At 36.1% G+C, this 16,040-nt stretch overlaps 4 protein-coding genes across 4 annotated transcripts; all 4 read right to left on the minus strand.

Annotated features, from left to right (window-relative positions):
* Nucleotides 1–215: 215 nt before the first annotated feature.
* On the minus strand, nt 216–935 carry SAPINGB_P000759 (uncharacterized protein; the record flags this gene model as incomplete). Its single annotated transcript, XM_031995482.1, has 1 exon — nt 216–935. One exon carries the CDS (start codon nt 933–935, stop codon nt 216–218), a length of 720 nt encoding a protein of 239 aa, XP_031851373.1.
* Nucleotides 936–1,096: 161 nt separating this feature from the next.
* SAPINGB_P000760 (uncharacterized protein) lies at nt 1,097–3,233 on the minus strand (the record flags this gene model as incomplete). The annotated part of the gene is made up of 2 exons (XM_031995483.1): nt 1,097–2,221; nt 2,514–3,233. The coding sequence occupies 2 exons, from the start codon at nt 3,231–3,233 to the stop codon at nt 1,097–1,099; spliced, it is 1,845 nt and encodes a 614-aa protein (XP_031851374.1).
* An 846-nt stretch (nt 3,234–4,079) lies between these two features.
* SAPINGB_P000761 (uncharacterized protein) lies at nt 4,080–9,604 on the minus strand (the record flags this gene model as incomplete). Its single annotated transcript, XM_031995484.1, has 2 exons — nt 4,080–9,374; nt 9,428–9,604. 2 exons carry the CDS (start codon nt 9,602–9,604, stop codon nt 4,080–4,082), a joined length of 5,472 nt encoding a protein of 1,823 aa, XP_031851375.1.
* Nucleotides 9,605–12,491: 2,887 nt separating this feature from the next.
* On the minus strand, nt 12,492–13,470 carry SAPINGB_P000762 (uncharacterized protein; the record flags this gene model as incomplete). The annotated part of the gene is made up of 2 exons (XM_031995485.1): nt 12,492–13,279; nt 13,365–13,470. 2 exons carry the CDS (start codon nt 13,468–13,470, stop codon nt 12,492–12,494), a joined length of 894 nt encoding a protein of 297 aa, XP_031851376.1.
* Between the last annotated feature and the right edge of the window lie 2,570 nt (nt 13,471–16,040).

Genomic DNA, 16,040 nt, shown 5'->3' on the forward strand with positions numbered 1-16,040 from the left:
ACATTTCGACTCCACTGTGATATTATGATACCACAGATCCTTACTGCTGTTCCAATACATTTCTTGCCATTCTTCCATTGCTTGTTTCTTCAAAATTCCAATCGTCTGATTTTGTTGTTGTTTCAGTGTAAGAGGTTCAACCCTCTTGCATTTTCGTTTTTCATCCTTTTTAATCATATAGTCTCTATCATCTTTCGCCAACATGTAAAGCGTGGTTAGCTTTGCAATGGAGATTTCTCAATCAATGTTAACAAATGACCATTAATAGGATTAGTTTTGCTAATATTTAGGTGTAAACGAATAGCTTTTCGTGCCACCATAAATTTTAGCCTAATACTATATGGCATTATACCAGCTTCCTTTTGTAATACCGCAATAGGAGTTGTGCGATAAGCACCAACAATTCTTCTTAAAGCCATGTTCTGCATTACTTCCAACTTGTGGATTTCTCCTTTCAAGATTTTATGATGCCAAATTTCTAAGCCATATTCAACAATTGGTCTCACGCAAGCAATATACAGTGATCTGACTGCAGACCCTCGCATACCTTTTTGCACGCCTCCAAGATGCCAAATAGCGCCAACAGCTTTTCTTGCTTTATTGATTTTATTCAAAATATGAGATTTAAAATCAAGCAGATTGTTCAAAGTAATTCCAAGCAATTTAACTTCCTTCTGGGGTTCACGAAGTTCTCCATTAGGTAAAGTAAGTTGCACTTTTTCATCTTTAGGTTTCACATTTTTTGTAAAATGAATAAAACCCAATTTATCACCCAAATCAATTTTGGTCATTCTTGATTTAGCCCAATTACAACATTTTTCTAATATGTTGCTTAAGCTTTTGGTATTTTCTTCAATTTTACCTTCAACGGTAATAGTCACATCATCAATGAAGCCAAAAGGAGTTCCACCCCATTCTTTAATGGCATGATACATTGGTGTGGAATATATCAAAAAAAGTAGTGGTGAAATAGGTGAGCCTTGCGGAATTCCAGTACTAATTTTTTGCACTGATCCTTTTCTTCGGTCCATGAGCATACTAGCTTCTCTTTCACTTACAAATTGGTACGTCCAGTTTATAAGTGCTTTGGGTAGTTTCATATCCTCCATTGTGTGTGCCAATATATTTCTGTTAACATTATCAAAAGCTCCTTGAATATCAATGAGCATAGCTGAAATTTTTCTTTACTAGTTTCAATTCTTTGGACAAGTTCCAAAACAGCATCAGTAGCACAATAACCTTGTCTTCCCCATATTGCTCTGGTGGAAGTAAGTGTGTTGTAAGTTTGGTCATTCTTTTTGTATAATTTTTCCAGTACTTTAGATGGAATCTTAAGTAAGGAAATTGGTCGGTATGCTCTTGGCTTTGAATAGTCAGGTTTCTTAGGTTTAGGTATAACAACAATAATGCCATGTCTCCAGACTTTTGGGTGGTATCCAAACTTTACACAAGCTTGGAGAAGCTTGAAAAACCTTTCCTTAAAGTCTTTATTTAGCCATGCCATCTTTAAAACTTTGCCAGTAATTCCATCGTCTCCTGGAGCTTTATCATTTGGGGTATCAGCCAATGCAGAGTCAACTTCATCAAACTCTAATTTTGGCCATCGAGAATCGTTATCAATTTCAAACTCTCTATCAAGACCATGATCAATTTCAGGTAGAAGTGCCTTCCATATTTCATGTCTTTTTTCGTCAACAGTAGTAGTGAGAGTTCCATCTTCTTTTCTAATTTGTGGTATAATGGTATCATTGCTTTTTGGATTAATATACTTCAAAATCTTCCAAATGTCATTTCCTTCTAAACTAGACAAATATTTATTCCATTGCTCAGTACTTGCCTCACGCAAACTGTGGTCAAAAATTTTTCTAGCTTTTTTCGCCTCTTCAATTTTTTGTCGTTTCAAAGCCAAAGAAGGTTGTCTTTGACGGGCTTCCCTTTTAGCTTCTAGCGCTTTTTCTAACTTCTCCCTTAATTCTTGATTCCAATAGCGTTTGGACTTTTTCATCACCTTAACTTCCTTCATCGACTTTGCCATTGCTCTTTTTACAACCTCCTCAAGAACTTTAGCTTGGTCATCAATTTGGTCAGTTGATTTTAGAGTTTTGTTATGCACATTAAAATCTTTAATGGCAGAAGAAAGCTCCTTGTCAAACTTTTCCCAATCTGCATTCTTAATATTCAATCTCTTCACCGAAGTAAAAACTTCATCCCCGTTTTTACTCTAGATTTGAATCGTTTGTTTGTTTGTTTGTTTTTATTCAAGGGTTATAGAATTATATAACATCAGCATCTGCGCTATCCTTCTTGTCCATACTATATATTTTTTCATTTTGATAATAAACTTTTAATTTTGGCTTCAACATTGCATCTCCAACAGCCCGAAAATAAGTCCTGATGCCAGCTTACGAGGAACAGGGGGTTAAAATAACCAAACCTTCCCAACCTATCTCCACTTGTCTTCATCAACGCTGTAATTGTATTTCTTAATCCCTCCAAGCAGAGATAAAGCTTACAATCTCTTGTAAGCCAGTTAAACTGTTTAAGAGAGTCGACATGTCCATCTCTGGAGATATCCGTTTCAGTCCTTTTCTTTCCTCTTCAAGCAAAGGACACTCAACTAAAATGTGATGAACTGTTTCCAGCTCTCCACATTTACAGTTGTAACTATCCTTTTCAATTCCAAACTTTTTAAACCATGCGCCAAAGTTGCCATGGCCTGTGCGAAACTGAGTAATATTACTCAAGATCCTTCGACTATCTTTCTTCATGATCACTCCCGTAACCATTTTGGAAAGATTATCAGTACATTTCGACTCCACTGTGATATTATGATACCACAGATCCTTACTGCTGTTCCAATACATTTCTTGCCATTCTTCCATTGCTTGTTTTTTCAAAATTCCAATCGTCTGATTTTGTTGTTGTTTCAGTGTAAGAGGTTCAACCCTCTTGCATTTTCGTTTTTCATCCTTTTTAATCATATAGTCTCTATCATCTTTCGCCAACATGTAAAGCGTGGTTAGCTTTGCAATTGGAGATTTCTCAATCAATGTTAACAAATGACCATTAATAGGATTAGTTTTGCTAATATTTAGGTGTAAACGAATAGCTTTTCGTGCCACCATAAATTTTAGCCTAATACTATATGGCATAATACCAGCTTCCTTTTGTAGTACCGCAATAGGAGTTGTGCGATAAGCACCAACAATTCTTCTTAAAGCCATATTCTGCATTACTTCCAACTTGTGGATTTCTCCTTTCAAAATTTTGTGATGCCAAATTTCTAAGCCATCTAGATTTGAATCGTTTGTTTGTTTGTTTGTTTTTATTCAAGGGTTATAGAACTATATAACATCAGCATCTGCGCTATCCTTTTATTGTCTGACTATGTGACTTGCCGGTTTTCATTTGTACCTTTTTAGTACTGGTGGTTTCTGTTCTGTGCGTCTCCGGTAGCCCGGAAGATGGGCCCTGATGCCAGCTTACGAGGAACAGGGAGAACCAGTCTGTCGGTCCCAAAACCTTCCCAACCCATTTCCACTTATCTTCACGGACGCCCATGTATTTCTTAATCTCTTCCGTCAGAGATACGGCCCGCAATCACCTGCAGGCTATTTAGACTGTACGGAAGAGTCGGCATTCCTGTAACCAGGGTAGCCTATGGTTTTCAGTCTAGGTGTATACTCCCGTACACATCCTCAGGAAAAGGGGGTATTCTGGGAATCGAACCCAGTATCTTCCGCTATCGAGCGAACGTGTTATCCTTTACACCATCCAGCCCTTTCCCCTTTAGATTTGAATCAAATTAATACAGTAATACACCTTTTTAGCTCAGATTCGATTTTATTACAAAAAGGATAAATTTTTATAGCTGGTGTTGTGGCGCAATGGTGAGCGCATTGGATTTCGGTTAGATAAAATTTCCAAAGGTTGCAGGTTCGAGTCCTGTCAACATCGTAGTGTTGTTTTTTTTTGAATTTCTTCTTGCTTTAGTACTAAATTAACTATTTTGTAATTATGTTCAATTAATTTTTTTATATTGATATTTATTTTGAATTCTATCTCTATTAATTAAAGGTTTAAAAACTATATTTTAATGGCATCTCCTTAGAAAGCGTCCAGCTTGAACGACCTAACTCGCCTGGTGTTGGAAATGTTACCCATTCACGTACACCCAACTTTTCTAGTGACAAAACGTATCGGTGTGCTTCCTCCATGTTTTCCTTTTGTTGTTTAATCTGACTGCTGTTTAACCCTTGAGTGAGCGCAGAAAACTTCTTGGTATCTTCACTAGTAGCATTAAAGTCTTTTGAAATGAGGCCATTCATTGCAATGGCGTTTTGAATCCAGCCCAGTAAGCCATTCTTGATTGCAAGAACAGAGCTGCCACCAGAAATCTCCTGTGCACGTTTCACCAAAGCAACAATTTTACGGTGCACAAGAGTATTATAGGCACGGAGATACATCTTGGACGAATAAACAGCATGCACAGCCTCACTGTCGGTGTTTCTATCAATGCCACCAGTGGCTGAAACAATAGCAGATTGTGGGATAGGAAGTGTCGCAGCCAAATTTAATGTCCACTCAAAAATACCGCGGCGGACATACACAGTCAGAGTCTCGGGATCAACAAGTGCGCAGGTCAATGTATCGACGTACCAGATGAGTTCTCGCAGAAGCGAGTCACCATAGTGTTCACCGGTAGTTGTTGCACGCGCAATGGCATAAAATAAAGGTACTTCGCCAGCAGACAGTGATGGTGCATGTAAAATGAAGGCCTGTACAGCCTTATCATAAAGTAAGTGTTCTGGTGATGGAATGATACCAGTAAGGATAAGTGCTAATGGAACTGAAAGGTATGCAGGGACAAGGGAAGTAGAAGCTGTAGACTTTTTAGCACCAACAACTACACTTGAAGCAAGCTCATCGGCCAATTTTTTCTTTTCAGAAGTCGTGATGTACGAAAAGATTTTGTTTGCAATCAGTGTCACGAGCTCGCGGTCTTGGTAGCTACCATTAAAACCACCACCCATTTCCGGAGAAGCACCGTTTGCAGTGGCCACCAAAAGGGAAAGGGCCAGTTTGTTGATGTGTTCATCGGTATGAGAAAGGGAGCACAATACAAGAGCCAGAACGCCGGATTCAACAAAAGCACGTAAATTTTCCACAATAAGAGACGATTCATGCTGGGTCAAGAGGTTAGAACTTGTAACAAGCAGTAAGAAAAACTCAGTAGAATAAGTCATCTCAGAGCGCAGCAAACGAGAGTAATGTTTCATTTTGAGAAGAAATTGGCCGTATGATTCTTTCTTGTCATGTCTGCTATCAAATTTAACACTGGTATCAAAATTTCGAATTGAATTTTGAATCAAACCACCATCAAAGGTAACTTCAAAGCCACTTCGGCCAACAGTGAAAAGGGGAGTAACACCCTCGAGATCATCAGTTTCAGTCTCGCCACCAACAAGTATATCTTCAAGCTCTTCCATCTTTCTCTTCTTTTTGGATCCACCGAGTGCGTTATCACCATCAGATTCTTCTGATTCGGTGGCAAGAAAATTTGCGAGAGAAGAACTAGTTGTGATTTCCCAAGCGTAAACCAGGTCGCAGAAACTGGAGGAAATACGAGATTCTATTTTGCGAAGAATTTCAATCAAAAGTAAATCTTGAGGACGCTGAGTACCCATACATAAAGCAAGAACGCGTTCCTGGATAGAACGGGTGGCATGTCTAGTAACATCAATATTGAAAAGGATGGAAACAATGTATGCAATTGCAATGCCAGTACCTTTTGCGTGGATATGGTCACGACCAAGCTCCATTGCAGCAAGTGCTCTGTCGTGATTCAGGACAATTTGCAAAAGCTTGGTGAACTCAATTGGAAGATATTTCTTGTCTGAAGAAGAAGCCCCAGTATTCATGGGCTGTGTCGAATATGCAGAGGCCAAGATACGTGAAGTTGGTGTAGCAGCAGCAACAAATTGTAAAACTTCAATACGTTCAAGATAACGGGTAGTAGCAATTTCAAGCATGGTATTAAGTGAAGCTGTGGGAACAAGAAGCCAAATGTTAAGAGAATAATCGTTAATGGCCTTGTAAAACGATTCAAGAACACCAATTGTGCGCGGGCCAATCACAGCATCTTCGGCAAGTCTCTTTGCCAACCAAGTAACTGTTCGCTGGGCCCAGATTCTCAAAGGCTTCATAAGTCGTTCTTGAGCAAGATTTATTTTATTTGCACCAGTGATGCGAGAAGAAATCTTAGACACAAGCTCAATCATGTTTGCAGAGACAGTTTCTGGTCCAGTATATGTAGCAACAAACGCAGCAACCTTTTCAATTTTTTCGCTATTGATTGGGAAAGCCGGGGTTGCCACGACCTTGCTGAGAAACTTGATAGATGATTCAAGCAAAACAGAGTCATTTTTGGGTGAATCCAGAGTCGCAAGGGAAACATCGAGACCATGAGAATAAATTTTTAATAGATCTTCCTTGTCAGTGCTGCTTCTAATACCCTCTTCGGTCGTAATTTCAGTAAGGACAGACAAAAAAGTTAGGTCATCAACTAAGCTGCTATCAGTAAATAAGTGAAGATGAGATAAGTCGGTCGATGGAACACAACGAATAATCACTTGCAAAACACGGGAAGAAGAAAAGACAGAATCTTTGCAGAATTTGTGGATGTGTTCTAAAAGGGCGGGAGAAACTGCAAATGAAGGCCCAGCAGTTTGAATGTAGATGTGCAGAGCCGAAAGGATCCCAGCACTATGGATAGACATGGCGTAATCCATTATTGAAATAATTTCTTTCTCAACAAGAGAGTGGGATTCAGAAACTTTATGAACATAATCAATATACAGAAATTCAAGTAACGACTTGTCTGAAGTAATTTCAATCTGCTGCTTGATAAAATCAGAATCGAGCAAGAAAGAAGATGCCTGAAAAAGAGTAAGTTTTTGGGAAGCTGTGAATTTGGCCGAAACAAGTTCCGACTTTAAGAAAGAGACAAGTGGCTCTAGCTCTTTAGCCTCAAGTTCAGCCTTCCATTGCTTGAGCTGCTTGAAGAACTTGATCCATAAGCTTGAGTGAGATAAAATATCAACAAAAACTTCATTATCCAAAAGCAACTTGCGCATGTCTTTATTGAGATCATGTGTAAGCTTGGAAAGCAAAACCTTTTGAACTTCTTCGTCTGTGTCATGCTTTATGCGGAACTTGGCTGCAAAAATATCAAGTCGTGAGGAAATCTTTTTGTTGGATAGCTCCTTCAAATCTCTGGAAACAAGAAGGGAATCAAAAGTAGTTTTCGATGAAAAGTACTTCTCCCAAGAAATTTTGACAGTTTCGTATGGCTTACCAGCATATAAAATTTCTTTCTCAAAAGTTTTCCCGAAATCTTCCTTAGAAACAAGTGTTTTAATTGCTTCGAAATCACTGCCAGCAATGCAAGAGTCGCGAAGGTATCTAAAAAGCCATGCCTCGGCATTCTTATACTCGGTAGTTTTGTCAACGAATTTCCACTGTTCAATAACGACAGCAATAAAGGGGCTAATGTTGGCATTAGTGACTCCTGCAGTTTTTTGGTATAAAGCAATCATGTCAATGTATTTGTATGGTGAGCGCTGACATCGCGATACACATTCGTCAAGCAGCTTCCAGACTTTAACACGCTCGGTCTCTGACATTGATATGATTCCTGAGTTAAGCGAGTTCACGAGAACGCTAATGGGGCTGACGTCAAGTTTGCTGTCCTGGTCGAATATAAGTGTTGGTTTTACAAGGTATTGTATCAGAGACTCTATTTGGGAAGTAAAGAGATCACTCTGTAAAACAGTAGAAATTCTCAAAAGCACTGTAAAAAGAGAGTATTGAAGATCGCCAGACTTGTTCCACCATTTTCCAAGGCCACCAAGTCGGGTTTGGATCTCAAGAACATTTTGTAAGTCAACAAGCTCAAAGCCGCTAAGGTTTTCCTTCTCTAATGTAGACATCAGCTTGCTAGGCAAAACAAACTTGTTTTTGGTGAAAAGCTCTGGAAGAAGTTTGGCATAGTATGCAATAGTGCGAAGAATTGCTGATTTTAAAAGCGCATAATTGTCAATCTTGTCGTCTTCAATTGTGGTGATAGATGTGATGAGAGTAGAAACTTCGGGGAGTCTGCTGCCAATCTCCTCAAGAAGTTCATAGTATCCGTCGCTCCAGTTTTTAGCTTTATAAAGGTCGATAAAGAGCTGAAGTTTGTTGAATGCCAGAATGATAGTCTGGAGAGCGTCATATTTAATGAGAGGAGAAGGGCTGAGCAACGATTTAGTAAGAATAGTCTTGGACAAAGGCTTGGGGAAAATGTGCTCGGCAATCATCTTGGCGCTGGGAGGTTGGGAAGAAGCTGAACCGACTAATGGTGCTGGAATGGGCAGCTGAATAGCTCTTGAAAGAAACAGAATGGATGAGATCCAAAACATTGTGATTTTAGGGTCGAGAGTAAATGTCCAATCCTCTGAAAAGTAAGGCGCAACAAGTTCAGGACTTGTAGAAAGAATCTCTAAAGCCAAGTTTTGGCGCAGCAGGTTGTCCCAAGGCTTGATAACTTTGATGAAAGAAAAAAGAATCTTATTGTTGATTTTATCGTCGTTGCCCGATTTGTCAGAATCGTCAGGACCAGGTAAGTACCATTGCTTATCTGCGTGCTTAAGGCCGTTAGTGGTATCCGTGACAAGGAAGTGAAGAAATTCATAAACTAAGGTGCCAATTTTGTCTTTGCCATCAGTTGGAATGTCGTCGCGGCCCAACAGGTTTGCCATGTGGCCCATTACCCAGTCGTTAAAAAGGTTCATGCGGAGAGGTTTGTTGAACCCAGAATCACGAATGATTTTTTTTTCAAAGACCTCGAGGGTATCGCGAATGAGGTCTGCGCTGTCTTCCTCCATGTATTTGAACCAGCCGGAAATGACGTTTTTCTGGGCTACTAGGTCGCGGCGGACAATGATGGAACTGTTAGAAATGAATTCAAGATAAAAGCGAATGAATTTTTCACGGAGCTCGCGGCGTTGGATAACGGTAGCAGTAACATCGCCTTTAAGAGAAAGAATTCTAGGGATGGCCTTTGCAGTCAAATCAAAGTGGGAATAGAGATCATTTGTCAAAATACCACGGCGAAACTTGGTGACAGCTTCAAGAAAAGAAAGAGCAGGAATGGCTAGAGTGCCTTTACCGGTGAAAAGACATCTGTAGATGAGACCCATACGGCCTTCGTCTTCAAGGACTTGTGTGATGAGATGGGACCCGAGTTGTGTGAGTGCTGGAAATTCATTGCAAAGTGAAATAGTTTGACTGATATCGCCAATAATGGCAGCAATGAGTTTATGTTCGCTTGCCTATAATGAGTGTTAAAATAAATTTCTTTATAAAAAAAAACTTATTTACTTACTTCTCTCAGTTTGCTCCAAACTTGGAGAACTTGATCAGATCGTCTTGTTAAGAAGGTGTGAAGAGGCTCATAGTTTGTCTTGTTTTTTTGAAGAGCCTTGATGAGGTTTGAAAGTTGACTGATTATTTCACCGTCAACATCTGAAAGTTGTAAAGGCCTGCTTTTATAGCTGGACATCTGAAATTGTTATAAATAAATTTTATAAAGTGTTTAGTCCAGTAGTCCTAGAACACTTTTCAAAATAGATGCTGAAGTAAATATAGGCTGGAAAAAAAAAATCTTTTTATTGAAGGTTTTTTTTTTTGGGGGTGAACAAAAAAATTTTTTTGGGATGTTCACGTGATCAATTTTCTTTATGAGAGCTAAATCATAAATTTTAATATAACAAGGCTGTAATAATGGCTGACTGTGTAAAATCTTTAATTTACAGAATCAAGTTGATTGAAATAGGGCAATTGTTAAGCGATTAAAGTTAAAAATAATAATTTTACATTTTTTTTAAAAAATTTTCAAAAGGTCTTCAAGCCATGTGCAGTTTTTTCTCAAGCAAATTTATAGAGACAGGTCATGGTTTTTGTATTATTACAATTTTATTTTTATTATTGCCAGGTTTCTTCGTTTCTTTATCCAGAATAATAATAATCATGGATAACTGCAGCTTTCATATTCGTTGGTAAATTAGAATTTTTTTTTGGATTTCATTTTTTTTTTTTGTAGCCAGGATAAAAGCGATTTTAGAAAATACGTGCCAATTGGCAGTTTTGCACTTTACTGATTGCATCGTGGTTGTAGCCATGTTTTTTATTATTTGTTTATATAGCTGAGACGGTCACAGTTTTTAGAAACCAAATAAAGTGCTTATTTGTGATTTCACTTTGTTTGAAGCTCTATCTTTTATGTAGTTATGTTTATGTATATAGTCAAGATCATTATCAATGTCGTGACAGCTGCACGCATCTTAAGGTAATTTTTTCAATTTTTTTTCACATTCTATCTTCTTTTAGTTCAGCTTTAGAATAGCTTTAACTCATAAAAATCCATCTATTCAGTAATTTTTTTCTCAATTTCTCAATTTCTCAATTTCTCAATTTTCATTTTGGCTAAGTTTTGGTTTGCTGATCATAAGTAATGCGAAGGAAACATATATCTATTCAAAGTTTCATGATTCAATCTTTACTACTGTATGTAAGGTACGGCTTTAACAACTGCATTTAATATGGTGATAAAAGTGCAGTGGCCAGTATCAGCTTCGAGTATCTTATTTCGAATTCTTAATGAGTACCAAAATGATGATTTTTTTTAAAAGCAGAAAGCTCAGATTATCCCTTTTTTAAAGAGTATTTATTATATTCAATATAGAATGATTTCCATAGTTTAATAGCTTTTTCACAATGCTAAAAGTGTGTAAAAAATGTTCTTTCCTAAAAGAATTTTGTAAATTTTTCATGAGTGAATTTGTATAAAAAAAATTCAAAAACATTAGTGGAAAAATCAAACTATATATCATTAATTAAGAATAAATTGCTTGCTAATTTATATTCAATTCATTTTAATTAAAAGCTTGATTCTACTACAACGTGTCTAATAATGCATTTTTTATTATTTGGCCCGATGGTTATTAAGCAAGAAAAGAAGTAAATATTTAATATTAAAAATTACAGCTATTTATATTGGTTTTATTTATAATGAAGTCATTATTGGTGGATATGATGATAAAAGTGGAGGATTCCAAAAAAAAAAAAAAAAAGAAAGAAAGAAAGACGTTATAACTAGGGTCTTTTTAAGGTCATTTTACCCCTGTTTCTTCTGAGTATAGAGTCGACAATGTAATATCACTAAGAAGAAATTTAAAAAAAAATGAATCACTACAGAAGTGGATGATGATAAATTGTTGTTTGTATATATGTGTGTCGTCATAGGTATAGGCGTTTTGTTTGGAAGGAAACGACAAATTTTATAAGAATGTGTAATTAAACCATTTTTTTAATTTATTTTTAATTTCATTCCGGGTACCTGACTGTTGAAATATTTCCCATCTTTTTTTTTCTGTCTATTTCTTCTCTTCGTCTCCATGACATCCAATTGTAATGCAGCTACTGTTGCACCGTTTATGAGTCAATCGTTTAGTAAGATTACATTCAAGTGATATAGATTAAAATATCTATATCAACATTTGATGAGCAAGAATTAAAATATTTGAATTTGACTACAATTTAAATGGTAGATGATGGTGATCTTGTACTTTCCTCTTCTTTTTTTTTTATTTCTATGATGTAACCGTAGATTTTTTAAAAGTAATCTTTAGCGAAACAATAAATAAAAAGAGTAGCATGAAATTCATGCGATGATGAGCTTGTTGTATTTTTTTTTTTGCTTTTTTTTTCAATTGTAATTGTGCTGGGTACTTAAAAAGAAAAACTAAGTTTTGTCAACTGTTAACAAAAACGGGATTTTGCAAATGCCATATGGTGATGACACGATCCGTATTACCGAACAAAACCTTTTTAGAGGAAGAAAAAAAAAGTAGTTTAAATTTTTCATTTTGTTATATTTTAAATATGAAAGTACTTTATTTTTAAGAAAAAAAAAACTCTTGCCCTTTTTTTTTATATATATTTTTTTTTTCAATTTAACTTGAAGCAAAAGTGGGCCCTCAAAATTGGGTCACGTCACTGTGAAACTAAGAAACAAATGCAAAATAGCGTATAATAGTTTCTTCATCTACAAATTCTTTTGTCTTGTTTTAAAGTTGGTGGAGCTATTTTGTAGCAAACTGGATCAGCATTTTACTGCAATATAAAATATATATTTTTTTTAAACCCTACTTATGGTATTGACGATTTCGTCATTGAGGCCAAATAAAATTCAAAAAAAGTTTAAAAAAAAAGCAAATTGATTTCAATATACACGAAAGAAAAAGTTCTAAAAAGTTCTAACAAAAAAATGCAAAGACAAAAAATAAAAAAGATAAAAACCCGATAAAATATGTAATCCCAAAATGTAAAAAAGTAAAAAAAAAATTAAAGTCCAGCTTCAATTAGACCCGATTGCTGACGCAAGCAGCTTAGCTGACATAGGCGCTGAGCATGGAAGGCTTCATATTTCTTGAAGACTCGACAGGAACCTGGCTGGTGCTTGAGGTTCTCATATACGAGGGTCTGGAAGCCAGCTTCTTTGCGCTCGCATCATGGTGCTTGTTACCAACAACGAGATTCTCAAGCTCGTCTTGAATATCGGCAAACGACTCATATGGAATATAAGGAATGCGGTTCTTGATGCAGTACTCCTCAAGAGCAAGGCCTTGTCTAGCAAAGAGAATATCAGCCTGGCTAGCAGCAGCAAGATCGGAAACACCGTCACCAACAAAGACAATGAGAGGAATTTCTCCAGAGACTGACATCTTAAAGTCCTGGATAGATTTAGCCTTGTCATGGCCAAGCTCAGTATCGTGTTTCCAAATTGGGATCCACTCCGAGCCGTCGCGGGAAATGGTGGCATCATTGGACACAATTCCAATCTTGGCTGACTTTTCCTTACCAAGGAACTCATCGAGAGCGTGTCTGAGAAGTGGCTTCAGACCGGCTGAAATCACATTGAAGGGAATGTTGCTCTTAATGGTGTAATCAAAGAATTCTTTAAAGTGCTTGTCCATGACAAGTTCTTCCTTCATCTTGACGAAGCCGTCTTCCAAAGTGACATTGAGAGATCCCCACATTTCTTCGGATGCACCGCGGAAAGTCTTTTCGCCAGTGCCAATCATACTGTCAAGTTCCTTGCGCTTCTCAGGACCACAGCCAAAGTTGTCAAAGAGAATGTGGCCAGTGTCTTGGAGGAAAATGGTACCATCGAAATCTGTCAAAAAAAAAAAAAATCAGCCGTTAGTATTTTAACTATAAAATAATGCAAAATGCTTATAATAAACTTAGTATTTACTTACCAGAAAAGATGGTAATGGGTCTGTTGAAAGAAGAGTTACCATGGCTGTCAGTAGAGATTGATGGTTTAGGGACAGCGAGAGATCTAGTAACCTTGGTAGAAGACATTTTGAAAGTTGTTTAATGAAAAGTTGTTATAATAAAAGTAATTGTTAATGAGTTTGATTAAAAGTTCAGATCAAAGGAATGTAAAGATTATGATCAATTGTTGAAGATTGTTGTTGAGTATAGAGAGAAAGAAAGAAAGAAAGAAAAAAAAAAACTTCTAAATCAGAGGAATTCACTCTCTATTTATAATTTGTTTGAAAAAAAACATGAAAACAAGTCCGGAAGTCTTTTAAAAGGAGAGAGCAAATCTTAAGTGACGATTCAAGATTACAGTTTCCAGGTGTTTCTGCAATGGGAATGACGATGACGATGTTGGGGGGGAGAAAGAAGGCCTATGACGGAGAGGATTTTGCAAAATTAGGGGCCGCATCTATAAGTTTTGGTTATAGAGAAATTATATTAGCATATATATTATGCTTAGCTCCGATAAGCCTCCTCTAGAAAAGGTGAAGAAGGGCAGAGAAAAAAAAAATTCCACAAAAAAGAAAAGAAAAACTTTGTAACGTAAGAAATTATGTAATGAGGCCATACGTAATAATACCAGTAGATTTGTGAGGTGGCCTTGACAACCACATAGAGATGGATTTGCCATAGCAACGCCTTTTTTTTTTTTTAATTTGTCAGACAAGGCTTTGAGATAAAAAAAAAAAAAAAAAAACTTTCTTTTTGTGTGCGCAACCCTAGCGAAGACTGTTGTTGCTATTGCTGCTGATGCTGATGCTGCTACTGCTATTACTGCGGACTTTGATGATTAGAAAACCACGCACACATTTGTTTCTATCGCAATCTCACAAGGTTCAAAAGACCTATTTGGGGCATTTTATTATGCGCACTGGTAAAATAAAAAAAAAAAAAGAGCAATTCTGACGGAAAGTCTTTCTTCACGATCCCACCGGGACTTTAGAAATGGAGTATTTTTTTTTTATTATTATTATCAACCACAAGTTAACTTAATTGATTGATTGCGCCTTTTCTTTTTTTTTTTTTATTTTTTTTGAATCTCAGGCCATCATCAATCAATGTTCTTTAGTCCGAGGTTTGAATGCTCCTCCATTTTTCTTATCATTGGTATCGTGAATTAGCCTTTTTGGTCCCCCTTTTTTTTTTTTTTTTTTTTTTTTTTTTGTCTTTCATCACCTCTTGGTTATCAATGGATCCTAATTTTAAAGTCAATCATATCTATATACTTCAGTCCTTTTTTTTTTATTATTCTTAGTACACGCACACGCCTTAATTTTCACTTTCGAAAAAATCCCATCTTAATCTTCTTCTCCTTCATTGTTGATTTGAAACTCATTCCTTCATAAACTGTAAGAATCGTTGAACTGGTTAAGTTTTTTTTTTTTTTTGAGGTAACACTTATCTCAAAGGAACCCATTCTATTCCTCAAGTTGAATATCCTCATGAGGCATACTATATATACCATCCAATACTTTTCCCTTTTTTTTTCAAAATATTCAGGAACGTGTTTTTTTTTAAAAATTAACAAAATACATTGTTTACTTTACAAATCTTCTCCTATTTTATTATTCACTCATCTTGTTTGATGCTTTATGTTAGGCATTTTTTTTTTTTATTTTGGAGGGGGTCTGCCACAAACTAGCCAATTGTTAAGTGGTGATGGGCCCCACCCTTCCTCCTGCAAAACTGCCAAATTACCAAACTGCCCTTATCGGTGGCACTTTACAAAACTACCTAGTCTCGTCCACTTTAGACAGGATGAAGACCTTTAATATTTAAATGTAACCCGTCCCAAATCATTCTCATACTACTAAACCAAACCAATATATTATGTTTTTTGAGTTCGTTTTTTATTTATAAAAAAAATGTTCTAATTTAGCTTCATCAATTACTTAAAAGTATTTTTTTTTTTCAACAAAGAGTTGTCCAACCTATATTCAATTTCTTCATTCTAAATGATGTAATTCTCTACTTTTATGTTATGTATCTGTCTGGTCCCATCTGCCTCTTTCCTTCCTTTTTCCTTCTCTCTTTTTCAACCTACGTACCAAGAAATACCAACCTGCCGATACATGTCTTTTTAAGGAACCGGGTTCCGGAACTTGTATATTATTGAAAATGACATAATAATCACCGGAATATTAAAAATAAAAAATTAAAATAAAATAAAATAAAAATCAATTGAATTATTATTATTATTTTGTTTTTTTTGGACGTCTTATACAACTTGTAATTAGATACTGGCTATTTTCATCTCGGAGCTACCTATTTGCAATTTTCATATCTTGTAACTCAATCCTAAATAGCCTTTTGATCAGCCTCTTAATTCCATCCTTATTTTCTTTGGTTTAAAGTTAATCAAAAGTCGCAATCTTCTTGGTTAATATATAATTTTTCAAGCTGCTTTATGTTGTCGCAATAACAATGATGCTTGCTTGCAGCTTATAAAAAGAAAAAAAATCTAAACTTTCTGATATATTTGATATATATTCAATATCCTTAAAGCTTCATCTTATCATTAATTTTATTTAATCTATTTATTTATTTATTTATTTTTGTGTACCTCCTTTCACTCCGTTCCTGCTCTTTTTTTTTATATATATATAAAT

Source organism: Magnusiomyces paraingens, assembly GCF_902498895.1.
Source record: "Magnusiomyces paraingens strain CBS 517.90 genome assembly, contig: contig1, whole genome shotgun sequence".
Taxonomy (NCBI): Eukaryota; Fungi; Ascomycota; class Dipodascomycetes; order Dipodascales; family Dipodascaceae; genus Magnusiomyces; species Magnusiomyces paraingens.